At 42.0% G+C, this 16,044-nt stretch overlaps 1 protein-coding gene across 2 annotated transcripts in view; it reads right to left on the bottom strand.

The window, feature by feature from the left end:
- Positions 1 to 16,044, bottom strand: part of cerk (ceramide kinase) — a 59,482-nt gene that overhangs the window by 19,546 nt on the left and 23,892 nt on the right. For both annotated transcript variants that reach the window (XM_078235527.1, XM_078235526.1), the window contains exons 5-7: positions 10,986 to 11,049; positions 7,667 to 7,812; positions 644 to 718 (exon numbers count right to left, since the gene is read on the bottom strand). In XM_078235527.1, the coding sequence (XP_078091653.1) occupies positions 644 to 718; positions 7,667 to 7,812; positions 10,986 to 11,049 (285 nt within the window). The remainder of the gene's footprint in view (positions 1 to 643; positions 719 to 7,666; positions 7,813 to 10,985; positions 11,050 to 16,044) is intronic.

The raw sequence follows: 16,044 nt of genomic DNA on the forward strand, positions 1-16,044 counted from the left end.
TCCAGGTCTGATGAAACCAGTAAACAGAGATGACAAGCTGTCTTTTTTTTAAAATTGCTACTATATTAGATAATATTCACTTTTTAATAACTATTTGGGGGGGGTGTGGATTTTGAAAACCACTGATTAAAATACATCCTAATGAATCAAAGATTAGCATTATAATGCAGCCATCAGCCAATTTGCTTCAGCACCATACACCAATGCTAAATAGAGCAATTATTGAAAAATCTAGATCATTGACTCAGCATTGACTGACTTGAGGAGTGCAAATATTTTAAACCATAACTACCTGGCAATTTATTTAAAGTTCAGGCCCAATAAAACTTAAAATTAGAACTACAAACCATGATGTATTGCATCATCTTAGGATAGATAATAATGGTTAACTTGAGGTTGTACTATCCATGGCACACATAAAAAGGTACTTGTTGAGGCAACAACTTACAATTTTTGATCACTCCTCACAATACTTGAGAGGAGACACAACCCCAAAATAGGTAGACACAGGGCAAATAGCACTCAAAATGTTGGAATCAAGGGTTGAGAAAAATGAAGTATTCAGATAAGGCAGCTAAAAAGTTGCCTAATGTTCAATGGATACAAGTATTTTCAGATTACACAAAATAGTCAAGATACCAACCTACGATAATGTGCAAGGCAGATGTCATTGGATCATTTGCTCCAACTGTCGCATAGCATATGCAGTCTGTCGACCCTAGAATAGATAATTTTGCTTACAGGATTATTTGTCATTTCTTAGATTTTCATGCAAAGCTCTTGTTGATGATAACAGATTAAATGCATCAGGCAGCCACGGTTCACTTCCAGCAAAGAGGTTCATTACTCCAAGATTACGCTAAAGGATGAGAATCCAGTCATTTGAGGTAATTACTGCCACACTTTCACAATTTTCCAGCCAGTAAAATTAAAAGGCAGAAAAGTATGGGTTACCTATGCACAAAAAACCTGGGTTCGATTCCCGGCTTGGGACACTGTCTGTGTGGAGTTTGCACGTTCTCCTCGTGTCTGTGTGGGTTTCCTCCGGGTGCTCCGGTTTCCTCCCACAGTCCAAAGATGTGCAGGTTAGGTTGATTGGCCATGCTAAAAATTGCCCCTTAGTGTCCTGGGATGCGTAGGTTGGAGGGATTAGTGGGTGAAGTGTGTAGGGATGTGGGGGTAGGGCCTGGGTGGGATTGTGGTCGGTGCAGACTTGATGGGCCGAATGGCCTCTTTCTGCACTGTAGGGTTTCTATGATTTCTATGATGATTCTATGAATTTCCTAAATTACACAATGGAAGATAGGGTTTTCTGCCAGTGCTCAAACCAGCCACCTATCCATTGACTTTGTCTACACTTCCCACTGCTTTGACAAAGCAGACAGCATAATTAAGGACCCCACGCACCCTGGACATTCTCTCTTCCACCTTCTTCCGTCAGGAAAAAGATACAAGTCTGGGGTCACGTACCAACCGACTCAAAAACAGCTTCTACCCTGCTGTCATCCAACTTTTGAATGGACCTACACTGCATTAAGTTGATTATTCTCTACACCCGAGCTATGACTGGAACATTACGTTCTGCAGTCTCATTTCCTTCTATATGAATGGTTTGCTTTGACTGTATCGTGCGCAAGAAACAATTCTTTTCACTGAATGCTAATACATGTGACAATAATAAATCAAAGTAAAATAACGTGGAAATATTGCCTTTTCAACACCTGTAAAATTATTCTTTTTTAGACAGACGTTTGGACAGACATGTTGCTTCCTAAATGACACAAATTGTCATGTTAAATTTATCAATTGATCAGGCCACCCAACCTTGGTAAATCTACATAGGGAGAGGAGAGGGCAGGCAGATGCAAGTGAAGAGATACACAAGGGTGCAAAAGATTATTTGCAATACCTTTACAAAGGAAATACACTGCTATCTTACTGAGAATTTGCTTAGAAATTGAGTTTGGCACTTTTCAGTTCAACATACAGCATCTGCAGTGTTTCACCTAATTTGCAAGGCAAAATAAGAGCGTACATCTTTAAAAAACATTTTTCAATGTTCACAAGCGTCATCAAAAGTTATACAATACCTAATCAGTTCCCAAGATAGTCTAGGCCTACACAGAATTATATTCTTGGAAACGATTAGCCAGTTTTTGTTTAAAAACTCAAGAGCTTTTAATATTCCCACAGGTATTGCACACATTTTCCTATAAATAAGTAACTTGTTGTTCAATTTACAATGCAAAGTGGCTCGCTTAGTTAGCTGCATTATTTGAATATTCCCACTTACTCATTAAAAGTCCAAGGTGGATCACAAGCATAATGCAGTAAAGATTCCCCTTATAGCAAAAAAAGTGTCAAAGGTGCAGTAGCAGAGAAGGGGCACAAGAACAATTATGGCATTATGCAGAATACTTGGACTCTTTACTGTCTTGTAATCTCCGACAACTATTATTCTTAATTTGAGATTCATACAATTGGTTCCGTTCTATTCCACAGTAGCCGAATAGGTGGGTGACCTGTTGAAATTTGACTAAGGCAGTGGATTCCAGGTTACTACAGGACTATACAAGTAAAATGTATGTTATTTTGTTGTGGAGATGCCGGCGTTGGACTGGGGCGAACACAGGAAGAAGTCTCACAACACCAGGTTAAAGTCCAACAGGTTTATTTGGTAGCAAATACCACAAGCTTTCGGAGCGCTGCTCCTTCGTCAGATGGAGTGGAAATGTGCTCTCAAACAGTGCACAGTTTGAGAGCACATTTCCACTCCATCTGACGAAGGAGCAGCGCTCCGAAAGCTTGTGGTATTTGCTACCAAATAAACCTGTTGGACTTTAACCTGGTGTTGTGAGACTTCTTACTGTTATTTTATCAGACCAAAGGGTTTTCAGGTTGTGACAATAAACATTTTTGCTTTACTGCAGAAACCATGAACTATTGCTGAATTCTAACTTTTCTAAAAGTCTCTAAAGGAGCTATTATTGTAAAAGGAAGGCAGGCAGCTTTTTCAGTTCAGTAAAAAAGATGCTGAATAGAATGAAATAAAAAATATTTGTTTTAACCCAATCCCAATTTTTGAATTGTCCTGATATTACAGACAACTTTATTAATTTTAGAAACAATTTCTTGGAAATCACAGTCATTTACTTTGCAAGCCTCTTGTTTAGGGAAAATTCAAGAAATCCCACTGCTGCTGATAAAACCAGAGCAGCCAGAAGTGGGGCTACACTTGTTGCAGAATGGACAAGTTATGTGACACAGATTTTGAAAGGGACATAGTTCCATAAGAGGTAGGAGCAGAAGTCGTCCATTCAGCCCATCAAGTCTCCTCCGCCAGCGAGATCATGATTGATCTGCTATGGTAATACTCAGATCCACTTTCCTGCCTTACCCCCATAACCCTTGATAAAAATAAGTTCTCTGTGTATTGGGACATTACAGCACAAAATTGAACAAAGTTGTTTCTTTAATGCAACTGTGAGAGAAATTGGTTAGAAAGCTTACATAAGCAGTCAGAAATGCGTTGGTCAAAATAGGTTGTGCATATGGGTTTTGAAAATCCATTACAAATGAGTAGAAAAGGAACGTGCAACCTAATAAAGGGATTTGCATTGCAGTGTAAATTATCATGAGAAATAATACATCAATCTTTCATACAATCTATATGTTATTTCATATGTTTAGAATCCCAGTACTCAAAATTTAATTAAGCCCATGACATTATTGAAACTGCAATGCTAATTTGTAGGGGCTAACTCTCACCTTGATTAATTTGTAGCAACAGTCCAACAGGATTGAGTTGATACGAGAACATATTACAGATGTACCAGAATAGGAAATCTAATTTTACTTCCAGCATCAGATAGAAAAGCATGGATGTTAGGGAACTTGGGGAAATAAATAGTGAAGTCTTGAGGAGTGTACATATTACAGAGAAGGAGGTGCTGGAAGTCTTAAAGCGCATCAAGGTAGATAAATCCCCAGGACCTGATGAAGTGTATCCCAGGACGTGTGGGAGGCTAGGGAGGAAATTGCGGGTCCCCTAGCTGAGATATTTGAATCATCGATAGTCATGGGTGAGGTGCCTGAAGATTGGAGAGTGGCAAATGTTGTGCCTTTGTTTAAAAAGGGCTGCAGGGAAAAACCTGGGAACTACCAGCCAGTGAGCCCCACATCTATGGTGGGTAAATTGTTGGAAGGTATTTTGAGAGACAGGATCTACAGGCATTTAGAGATGCAAGGACCAATTAGGGACAGTCAGCATGGCTTTGCGAGTGGAAAATCATGTCTCACAAATTTAACTGAGTTTTTTGAAGGGGTAACCAAGAAGGTAGATGAGGGCAGTGCAGTTGATGTTGTCGACATGGACTTTAGCAAGGCCTTTGACAAGGTAACGCATGATAGGTTGTTGCATAAAGTTAAATCTCACGGGATCCAGGGTGAAGTATCTAAATGGATACAAAACTGACTTCTTGGCAGAAGTGGTTGCAGAGAGTTGTTTTTCAAACTGGAGGCCTGTGACCAGCAGTGTGCCTCAGGAATCAGTGCTGGACCCACTGTTATTTGTCATTTATATTAATGATTTGGATGAGAATATAGGGGGCATGGTTAGTAAGTTTGCGGATGACACCAAGATCGGTGGCATAGTGGACAGTGTAGGAAGTTATCTCCAATTGCAACGGGATCTTGATCAGTTGGGCCAGTGGGCTGACGAATGGCAGATGGAGCTTAATTTAGACAAATGCGAGGTGATGCATTTTGGTAGATTGAACCAGGGCAGGACTTACTCAGTTAATGGGAGGACATTGGGGAGAGTTACAGAACAAAGAGATCTAGGGGTACATGTTCATAGCTCCTTGAAAGTGGAGTCACAGGTGGACAGAGTGGTGAAGGCGGCATTCAACATGCTTGGTTTCATCGGTCAGAACATTAAATACAGGAGTGGAGACGTCTTGTTGAAGTTGTACAAGACATTGGTAAGGCCACACTTGGAATACTTCGTGCAATTCTGGTCACCCTATTATAGAAAGGATATTATTAAACTAGAAAGAATGCAGAAAAGATTTACTAGGATGCTACCTAGACTTGATGGATTGAGTTATAAGGAGAGGCTGAATAGACGGGGACTTTTTTCTCTGGAGCGTAGGAGGCCGAGGGGTGACCTTATAGAGGTCTATAAAATAATGAGGGGCACAGATCAGCTTGATAGTCAATATCTTTTCCCAAAGGGAGGGGAGTCTAAAACTAGAGGGCATAGGTTTAAGGTGAGAGGGGAGAGATACAAAGTGTCCAGAGGGGCAATTTCTTCACAGAGGGTGGTGAGTGTCTGGAACAAGCTGCCAGAGGTGGGTACAATTTTATCTTTTAAAAAGCATTTAGATAGTTACATGGGTATAGAGGGATATGGGCCAAATGCGGGCAATTGGGATGAGCTTAGGGGTTTTTAAAAAAAGGGCCGCATGGACAAGTTGGGCCGAAGGGCCTGTTTCCATGCTATAAACCTCTAACTATAATAAAAGCAACCCACCACCCCACCCCCGCTTTTCCATACACTATCTGGGTGTACTCAAAATGTACAGTGAATATGACTGACCACTTCCAAGAGAACAAATTATCCTATCATTTAGATTATTTCTGCCAATGATTAGGTATATTTGAAGAGCAGCAAACCTCAAGACTGGTTGAGAGTTTATAATTGTTTAATCATATGTCAAATTGAATCTTTAAACAAAGTAGTGTTTACTGAGAGTTTATTACGGAATAGAATAGAATAGAAACCCTACAGTGCAGAAGGAGGCCATTCGGCCCATCGAGTCAGCACCGACCACAATCCCACCCAGGCCCTACCCCCACATATTTACCCGCTAATCCCTCTAACCAACACATCTCAGGGGCAATTTTAACCTGGCCAATCAACCTAACCCGCACATCTTTGGACTGTGGGAGGAAACCGGAGCACCCGGAAGAAACCCACGCAAACACGAGGAGAATGTGCAACCTCCACACAGACAGTGACCCGAGCCGGGAATCGAACCCAGGACCCTGGAGCTGTGAAGCAGCAGTGCTAACCACTGTGCTACCGTGCCGCCCCTAATCTGCATTTAAAATTTAAACGGATCTGCATTTAAAATTTATAGAGATGCATACAGTGCATGAGAGTTTCAATAAACATTTCAATGATAAGCAACCATTATTGTACGTAAGAATTGTACTCAGATCCAAATAAAACTATGCAAACCTAGGAGAAAAACACAAGAGGTTCACTTCTGTCCAACAGAGAATTCGCAAAAATCTGATTCAAATTCAGTTTCTTGATACCAGCTTAAACAGTAACCATTCACTATCTGGAATTTTGACCGTAAAATATCTTAGCCAATTTAAGGTTGGTACTAATTCCCCTGACGATGTATTCACAAATGAAGCTTACGCTGATGCAATAATATTTCAGACTGATGCTAAATTTGCGAAGGATAAGTTGTGTCAGGGTCTGAACAGACTCCAATGCAAAGTGGAATAAAGCTACTTTTTCCAAAGACTCCCACCCTGCTTCATTTTGGCATGAATCAGTCATACAGATGCAGGCTCCATTTACATTAAAGAACAGGATCAATGCAAAACTGAACTGTTTTGCATGAACTCAATATGACAGCTGTAGTGAATGCACCTTGAAACTATGCAAATATGCCATTACTGGAAGCATTTTTTCACCTCCCACTTTGGTGCAATATAAAATGAATGTTTCCCATATCATCTGTAATTCATTTTTCCAGCATTAATTGGCTTACCTATTTCTACCTGAATCACTAAAGGTAGCTATTACAGGAAGATAATGATGGCAGGCCATTTTTTCAAGATTCTGAATAGAATGAAATAAAGAATATTTGTTTTAACCCATTCCCAATTTGGAGCTGTCCTGATATTACAGACAATTTTATTAATTTTAGAAACAGTTTCTTGGAAACAACAAAGTCAGTTACTTTGCACATCCCTCGTTTAGGCAAAATCCAAGTTTAGCCAAAACCCTACTGTTGCTGATAAAACCAAAGCAGCCACCCAGAAGAGGGGTTATACTTGGTGCAGAATGGACAAGTTATGTAACATTAATATTTTGAAAGGATCGTAGTTCCATAAGATGCAAGAGCAGAAGTAGTCTCTTGAGTCCATCAAGTCTGCTCCACCATTCAATGAGACCATGACTGATCTGATGCGAGAATCCTCGGATCCATTTTCCTGCCTTACCCCCATAACTCTTCGATTCCCTGACTGATAGAAAATCTGTCTATCCCAGCCTTGAACATACTTGTTGACCCACCCTCAAAGGCTGCAGTAAAGTATTCCACAGATTCAGTACCCTCAGAAGAAATTCCTCCTCAACTCTGCCTTAAATAGGCAACTCCTTGCTCTGAGGTTATGGCCTCTGGTTGTAGGCTCGCCCACAAGTTCCTCATTTTCTATAGTTTATGGTTTGTATTACTTAGAAGTGTGAAGGACAAAAATAAGTTAGTTAAAATGTTATTTTGAAATTTAACCAGCTGGTTTAGCAATTATTTTCAAGCAAGTAGATTTTAAAAGAAGTGAAAACTCGTGTTCTGTACTTCACTTTAAAATAATGTTTTGACCTTTTCTACTTGCACTGTCTCAGAAGAAATATGCTTCTCACCTGCTGGGATGATTCCAATCCTCAAATCACATGGAACTAGATCAGCACTGGGATCATTTTCATCATTGCCAGAATTTTTCTGTGTCCGGCTAATCAGGCCATGCATTACCTCACTGAACATTCCATCTCCACCAACAGAAACAATCCTGCCCACAAGAAAATATGTAAAAACATGTTAATACTTGGATCAACATATCAAGCAAATACCCCAGTTGCTGTAATACTTAAATCCAACGCTATTTTAAAAAACAACAAACCTCAATTTCACAACAATTAATTAAAAGTAGAATGACGGAGATTCTCCAAAATGGTACTTTTATGCTGATAAGCTAAAGCATATGAAAACTAAGTATTTGGAAATAGAATAAATATAAAAATGTGGTAGATAAAAAAAATGGAAAAAGCAAAATATTAAGTTCTGAACACTTTGAAAACATAAATGTATTATCCATATCAACCCACATCACACCAGTTTCCAATGTGCAATTTGTCCAGGGAGCTTACCCATGATAATTAATGAATACGTAAAATTTGTTTAAATATTTTAACATTATGCAGGTACTTGAACAGCACTAAAGGGTTGAAGAAAGAAGCAAGAGAAAAAAGGAACCGGCAACAAAAAATACACAAAACAGGATGGAGCAGAGGAGACGGATCTGCTATCCAGCTGTTCATAACTGATGTAAACAGATCTTGTGTTTCGTTACTGCACCCGTGACCACTTCTTTGGTTCCACCCGACCACCACTCCAGCGCCCAATCCTTCCACTTATTACATTCCTCCTCAGTTCTGAAGAAAGGTCATCATCAACCATGCGTGCGGTGATTTGTCAGTGCCGACATTGGCACATGCACGGTGGCTCCGCACTGGCCAGCCCCGCGATCCCTGTATCGCTCATACTTTCACCCCCCTACGGCCCAATCGCTGGCTCCCCAATCATGCCCATACTTAGCATCGACCCCCACCCTCCCCACCCGGGAGTGCCGATCCACCGCCCCATCCCCCAAGGAGACTGCCCCCCACCCCTCCCAAGCAGGCTGCACCCACCCACTGGCCAGCCCTGATCGGTGGCCTTCTTCCCTCTGCCACTGAGCTCAAGTGCAAAGTGGCAGGGATGCCCCTTGGACATTGCAATGCCAGCCTGGACACCCTGCAAAGGTGCCAATGTCCAGGGGGCACCCCCCCCGCACACCCAACCCTCTGCGGGGCCCTGATTGCTAGCTTCTCCCCCCGCCAGGAGTATTTCACTCCAGCAGGGTCAGACCGCCAGCTCCCCGACAGTGGGGAGCTACTGCAAACCCCACTGGAGTGAAATACTCCTGGCGGGGGGAGAAGCTAGCAGGAGATTTCAGTCCCGGGCCCACTAATAGCATTTAAATATTTAAATCATCATAACATAAATTATGTGGTTGTGGGCCCATTTCCGGCACGGGGCTGACAGCGCTGGGAGACATGCTAGGGGCCAGACACTAAAAAAGTCAGCGCAAAAAGATGTGAGAATCTCCCTCCCGAGCATGATTTGATACCATAATCCTGCTTTGTATGCCATAAATTTCTGGTTCTTTTTTGCAAACCTTGTCTGCACTCTCGCCAGTGCCTCCATGTCCTTTGTAATAATATGGCAACCAGAATTATATGTAATACTCCTAGTATGATCTAATCAAAGTTCAATACAAGTTTGGTATAGCTTCCTTACGTTTCAATTTTATCCTGCTAGAAATAAAGCAGCGTGTTTGGTTTGTTCTTTTAAATAATGGCCTTGCTAACTTGTATAGCAACCTTGAGAGATTGATGTACTTGTATTCAGACATACCTTCGTTCCACTATGACACCTAGACTTGCATTTTCAAAGTAACAAGTGACCTTCCTACCAAATGTACTACCTCACATTCACTGAACTCGATTTGGGAATCATTTGCCCCATTTGCAAGTTTATTAATGCTGTCCTGTAATTTGCTGCAGTCCTCATCAGGATTTGCTGACCCCTCCCCCAAAATCTGGCATCATTTGCAATTCTAGAATTTTTTTTAATTTCAAAAGTCCATGGGTGAGATTATCCGGTTTTCTAGCCGTGTTTTTCCTGCCGGTGGGAGGTGGCACGTTGTTTGCTGGTGGCAGGATTCGCTGGTCCCACCACTGACCATGAAAATTCCCATTGACGTCACCCCATGCTGGCAGGAAACCCACGAGTTGGGGTGCACTGCTGGCGGGACCGGGGAATTCTGCCAGTGTGAACGGCCAGAGAATGTAAATGGTGAACAGCAGTGGTCCTAGCACTGATCACTGTGGGACACCACTTCCCAGCATCTGCCAAACTGAGAAAGTACTCTTCACTACCCTTCTTTGCTTGCTTTCTTGAAGCCAGTGAGCAATCCATTCTACCACCTGCCCTGGTTCCACCTGAAGATCTTGTGAAAATGCAGATAAATTATATCTACTGCATTACTGCTGTCTCCTCACTCCCCTACTCAAAAAGAAATCAATAAGGACGTCAAGATTTTCTCTTTTGAAATACATACTGACTGTAATATTTCTTGTTTCTAGAGGTTGAGCCCTTAATTGGGATTTAGAGACATACCAGCAAACCATATTACTGAAAGAACAATTTACAAAGGGTCAAGTGGAGGATTAGGAGAAATGGTCATTTAAAAAACTATTCATTTGCTTTTTGAAATTAAAGCCAAAATAGGAGTTCCAGTCATACTCTTAAGGGTACTTCAGGCTTCATAAAGTTACCAATAGTATTGCGCTTCCCTGACTCAGACTTAAATAAATCAAAAACATTGAACAATCTGATTATTTGACCAGTCCCAAAAGCACATTAATTTTAGACTGAATATGAACTGATGGTATTGTAATTTGTGATCAATGTATAATGCATAATTATAAAAACTTTCTAACACTTTATAACACAATGTAATACAACCACCAATGTAAGCATGGGTATGCATCAAAGCTTACTATAGACTGACTTTGAACAACTTGGATAATTTAGGATAAAGAATTGAATAGAGCTTCTCGGTTTTGTTACTTGTTATAAACCAGAGGTCACATCTTTTAAATCCATATTAAAAAATATGCAGTTTTTGCCTGTTCACACTTTTCTGATTTGGTTTGGTGGCTGGAACCTGATGCAGGTGGGGGTGGAAGACTGGAGTGCGAGATACACGTGTGGCTGCCAATGGGGGGGGGGGGGGTTAGGGTTTCACTGCAAATGTTTTGTGAATTTCTGTTGGTCTAATAAAATGAGTATCTGTTTTGGTTAATAAATCCTTAAACTATTCATCAAATTGGAATAATACTCATGATAAACGCTTACCCATCATACTTCGCCAGATCAGCTTCTAACAAATGATCCCTGGCATGATTAGCACGTTCAGTTACTGGGGAAATAATAAGAAAGACAGACCTCAGACAATAACACCCTGAAATAGGTCTCAAATTACCATAGAGATGAACAGTATTTTGTCCAAAATTACTTTGACACAAGTTATTACACTGACTTCTTGAATAATGGGGTCAATAACATACAATTGGATTATGGGGTGTAACATGCAAGATCAGAAAAGATTTATACGATGAGAAGGTCGTTGATGAAAAAGCTAACAATAGTTGGGCTGAGGATAGTTCCCAGAGAAACTCCGACAGCATTATCCATTATCCGACAGCAATAAACTTTAAAAAACCTTCCAAAATAAATTTTACCATAAACAATTTGAGAATACAGCATGAGAGTGTACAAGTGGCTAAATGTTTGTGTCATTTAAAATAGAAGCCAATAAAAGATGGTCGATCATCTCAACTTCTGTATAATGGTGACAACAATTTTTGCCAAGTATTGTTCCAGCCCAATTTAATTAAAGGTGGGCATGCTCTAATTTTGAAGCTGTATTGTCAAAAAGCTTTAATATTAAAAAATTAAGTTTGCTTTCGATTTTAACTACGTTATTTAGTTCCCTGATTGAATCTGACCTCCCTTCTCCACACAAATCTTTGGCAGATTTTCTGAGCGCACTTAGGAGAATGTTACTGAGAAGTCTATCACACTATATAACAGTGATTTAACCTTTGAAGCATTTAGTTCAGTCACCCTCGGAGTCTGCAAATTTGCATTATATTGAACAAAACAGATAGCTCAATATTTATTCTGTGCACACATCCATGCATCATCTCACTTACGTTATTACTTATACCCATCACGTAGAACATGGAACACTCAGCACTATTTTTATGAACTGTTGCTTCAGGCAAACCCAATCTACTTCAGAACAATATAATTAGAATGACATCTGGGAAAATAGGTCACAAAGTTAAAGCAACCCTGCAATAATCCATTTAACAGCTGGCTATATGTGCCTGGTGAAGGACAATTTTACTTTTTAAAAGCACATGAAATGAACTGTGAAGAGATGGAGATAAAATTATTTTAAATTATCCAACCATTACCCACTGCTATGTTTTATAGGATGCATAGGCTTTAGACGTGCAGGGAACAAAATTTGGATCTTTGGTGCCACTGGAGATGGTGCTACAGAAACCAGAGGCACTATAGAAGTGGACTGTACTGCATCTTCAGCCACATCCAGGGCAGCACCCCAAGCTGGCAAAGACACTTGCATGGACCCAACTTGCGTGTGCTGGAAGCCCCTAAATAAATACCGTCATGTCACCAAACATTCCTATCAGCCAATTTGATCTTCTATACAAATTTGGACCACACAAGTCAACCCAATATATTCGCTTGTCACTCACTGAACATGCTTTCAGCTACAATGAGGGCTCAACAGTAGCATTATTTAACGATCAGGCACCCAACTTGCAGATACATTAATTTTGAATAACCTCTGGTATTGTAAAGTGGGGAGTTTCTAGATGTGACAGAAAGTGTTGCTGCATCCACACAGGGAGGGCAGAGGGCAAAGACTGTGACAGGCAGGGAGGCTGAGGTTGCCTCTGGCTCTGCAACAAGACATGAGTGCAGAGAGGGCAAGCCCTGACCAATGCCCTTTAGCATATTGGAGTTGGACTCCTCCATGCTCCAGTGACAGGGGGTTGTCTAGCAAGTCAACCAATTCACCCAGCATTTGGTACGCATCCTCAGTATTCTCCCACATGCAGCCCAAAGTCCTCATCTGAGCTCTGGAAAATTAGGCTTCGAGTTTATCCTCTGGGGAGCTGGCACACAAATTACGCTTTTCCTCATGTCCAATAACTTATCAAGCACAAATCCCAACTATAAACAAGACACCAAGGTACATGCAGTGCTAATATCTGAGCTGTTGACTGTACCGGATCAACTAATGGGACCTCTTCATCAGTACAAGTTGTTACTTCATCTCCCTCCTTGGTGTGCTGAGAGTGGGCAGATAGCAGTTTTTGCTGTCTGAGCAGTAAATCAGATAAGGTTGGGATAAATGAGGGGGTGGGTGGAAAACTAAGTGCATGATGTCACCACCTTCTGCTTGCTCTTCATGCCAAGTTACAGGATGTGGGCGAGTTGGGAGTCGAGGAGTAAATTTCTGTCATTGTCAACGTTGTCAATGACACAGGTGGGACTGCAGCCAGTCCCATATTGCACAGCACCATCTCCTCCACAGGTCAGAGAGATAGCCCTACTCTGCTCCCTTATATTGTGTCAACTTGTCCTGCAAGATGGAAAAAAGCCAGTGATTGTTGAAACTTTGGGTAATGTGCCCACCATAGCTAAATAGCAGAAATACATGAAAGCAGAAGGAGCTGGATGAGAGGTTGGCATCTTTGGTAGGAGTATGAATGTGAGCTGTATGAATGCTCGGCTGCAGTCCCGACTGCCAGGACTGCTGATAGATCAGTAACTAGGGTGTGGTGCACTGAGCAGCTGAAGGGTTAGCAGAGCAGCGAGTAAAAGACAACACATGAAGATGACTTCATTTATCTTGACCACCAATATGAGATCATCAGACTTCTTGTGATATAGCGATCAGGTCCATGGGGCCGGACTCCCAAGAATTGACCTCCCTGGCTACCTTATGTAGCTGGTCTTTGAGGGCCTCCTGGTCTCTTGTGGAAAAATAGCTCTCCCCTATTGTCCACCTGGACCACCAAGGCCTCCTGCGCCTCATTCATGAAACTGGGAGCCCTCTTGCTACTCAGTGTTCTATTTTCCTGATTAATACTGCAACTCTAAACATTCGGCAGCAGCCTCCTTCAGTGATTCAGTGCAGCTTCCCTTTAGGAACAAAGAAAATTACAGCATCGGTACAGGCGCTTTGGCCCTCCAAGCCTGCACAGACCATGCTGCCCGTCTGGACTAAAACCCCCTACCCTTCCGGGGATTGGGAAACAGACTTCCTCTCGGTTGGAGCAGGTTACCTGCATCATGTGTGTTCATAGAATCATAGCATCTACAGTGCAGAAGGAGGCCATTTGCCCCATCGAGCCTGCACCGACAACAGGTCCTATCGCCGTAACCCTCCTAATCCCCCGACACACTAAGGGGCAATTTAATATGGCCACCTAACCTGCAAATCTTTGGACCATGGGAGGAAACTGGACTCCCAGAGGAAACCCACGCAGACCGGAATTGAACCCGGATCCCTGGCGCTCTGAGGCAGCAGTGCTCGCCACTGTGCCATTCACTGTGAATGCTGCTTAGGCCCCTGCTGAGCATCAAGGTAACAAGCAGTGTGGTTCCCAACAAGGTTTGCGTGCTCCCTGCCTTAACAGTAATGGTCATGGGCAGGTCACGAATTTTTGATTTGATTCATTGTCACATGTATTAACATAGTGAAAAGTGTTGTTTCTTGTGCACTATACAGACAAAACATACCATTCATAGAGAAGGAAACGAGAGAGTGCAGAATGTAGTCATAGCTAGGGTGTAGAGAAAGATCAACTTAATGCAAGGTAAGTCCATTCAAAAGTCTGACTGCAGCAGGGAAGAAGCTGTTCTTGAGTCGGTTGGTACGTGACCTCAGACTTTTGTATCTTTTTCCCGAAGGAAGAAAGTGGAAGAATGTCTGGGGTGCATGGGGTCCTTAATTATGCTGGCTGTTTTGCCGAAGTCAATGGATGGGAGGCTGGTTTGCCTGATGGATTGGACTACATTCACGACCGTTTCTAGTTTCTTATGGTCTTGGGCAGAGCAGGAGCCATACCAAGCTGTGATACAACCAGAAAGAATGCTTTCTATGGTGCATCTGTAAACGTTGATGAGAGTCATAGCTGACATGCCAAATGTCCTTAGTCTTCTGAGAAAGTAGGTGTTGGTGGGCTTTCTTAACTATAGTGTCGGCATGGGGGGACCAGGACAGGTTGTTGGTGATCTGGACACCTAAAAACTTGAAGCTTTCGACTCTTTCTACATCATTCCCATTGATGTAGACAGGGGCATGTTCTCATTTACACTTCCTGAAGTCGATGACAATCTCCTTCATTTTGTTGACATTGAGGGAGAGATTATTGTTGCCGCACCAGTTCACCAGATTCTCCGTCTCATTCCTGTACTCTGTCTCATCATTGTTTGAGATCCGACCCACTACAGTGGTGTCGTCAGCAAACTTGAAAATCGAATTGGAGGGGAATTTGGCCGCACACTCAGATGTACAAGAAGTATAGTAGGGGGCTGAGAACACAGCCTTGTGGAGCATCAGTGTTGAGGATGATCGTGGAGGTGTTGTTGCCTATCCTTACTGATTGTGGTCTGTGAGTTAGGAAGTTTAGGATCCAGTCGCAGAGGGAGGTGCCGAGGCCCAGGCCACGGAGTTTGGAGATGAGTTTCGTAGGAATAATAGTGTTGAAGGCTGAGCTGTAGTCAATAAATAGGAGTCTGATGTAGGTGTCCTTGTTATCTAGGTGTTCCAGGGTTGAGTGCAAGGCCAGGGAAATGGCATCTGCTGTGGACCTGTTGCGGCAGTAGCCAAACTGTAGTGGACCCAGGTAGTCCGGTTGGCTGGAATTGACTAGCCTTTCGAAGCACTTCATAATGATGGATGTCAGAGCCACAGGCCGATAGTCATTAAGGCACATTGCTTGGTTTTGAATTGCATACCCAAAAAATTGCAAGTCTTGAGTAATTCCAAATAAAGCTCTTAATGCACACTACATTCCGTTTTAATGAACCAAATTCCAAGATAACACACAAAAATAGCTAAAATTTGACAGCAAGCAAAAGTCATCTTTTTATCAGTCTACTTTGCAAGATTAATAAATGTTAAACAACAATCTAATCCTCCAGCAGCTGTTTTGTCAATCTTACATCCACTTGTATAACTGAGGCACGTTCAATATATCACTTAATTTTTACAGGCCAGGTTACACTCAGCACACACACACAGGTGGATTCCTGAACCATGGCTCCACTCCACATATACACCAGGCTTTGCATGTGCAGCGATACA

This window comes from Mustelus asterias, chromosome 19 (genome assembly GCF_964213995.1).
Source record: "Mustelus asterias chromosome 19, sMusAst1.hap1.1, whole genome shotgun sequence".
NCBI classification, from domain to species: Eukaryota; Metazoa; Chordata; class Chondrichthyes; order Carcharhiniformes; family Triakidae; genus Mustelus; species Mustelus asterias.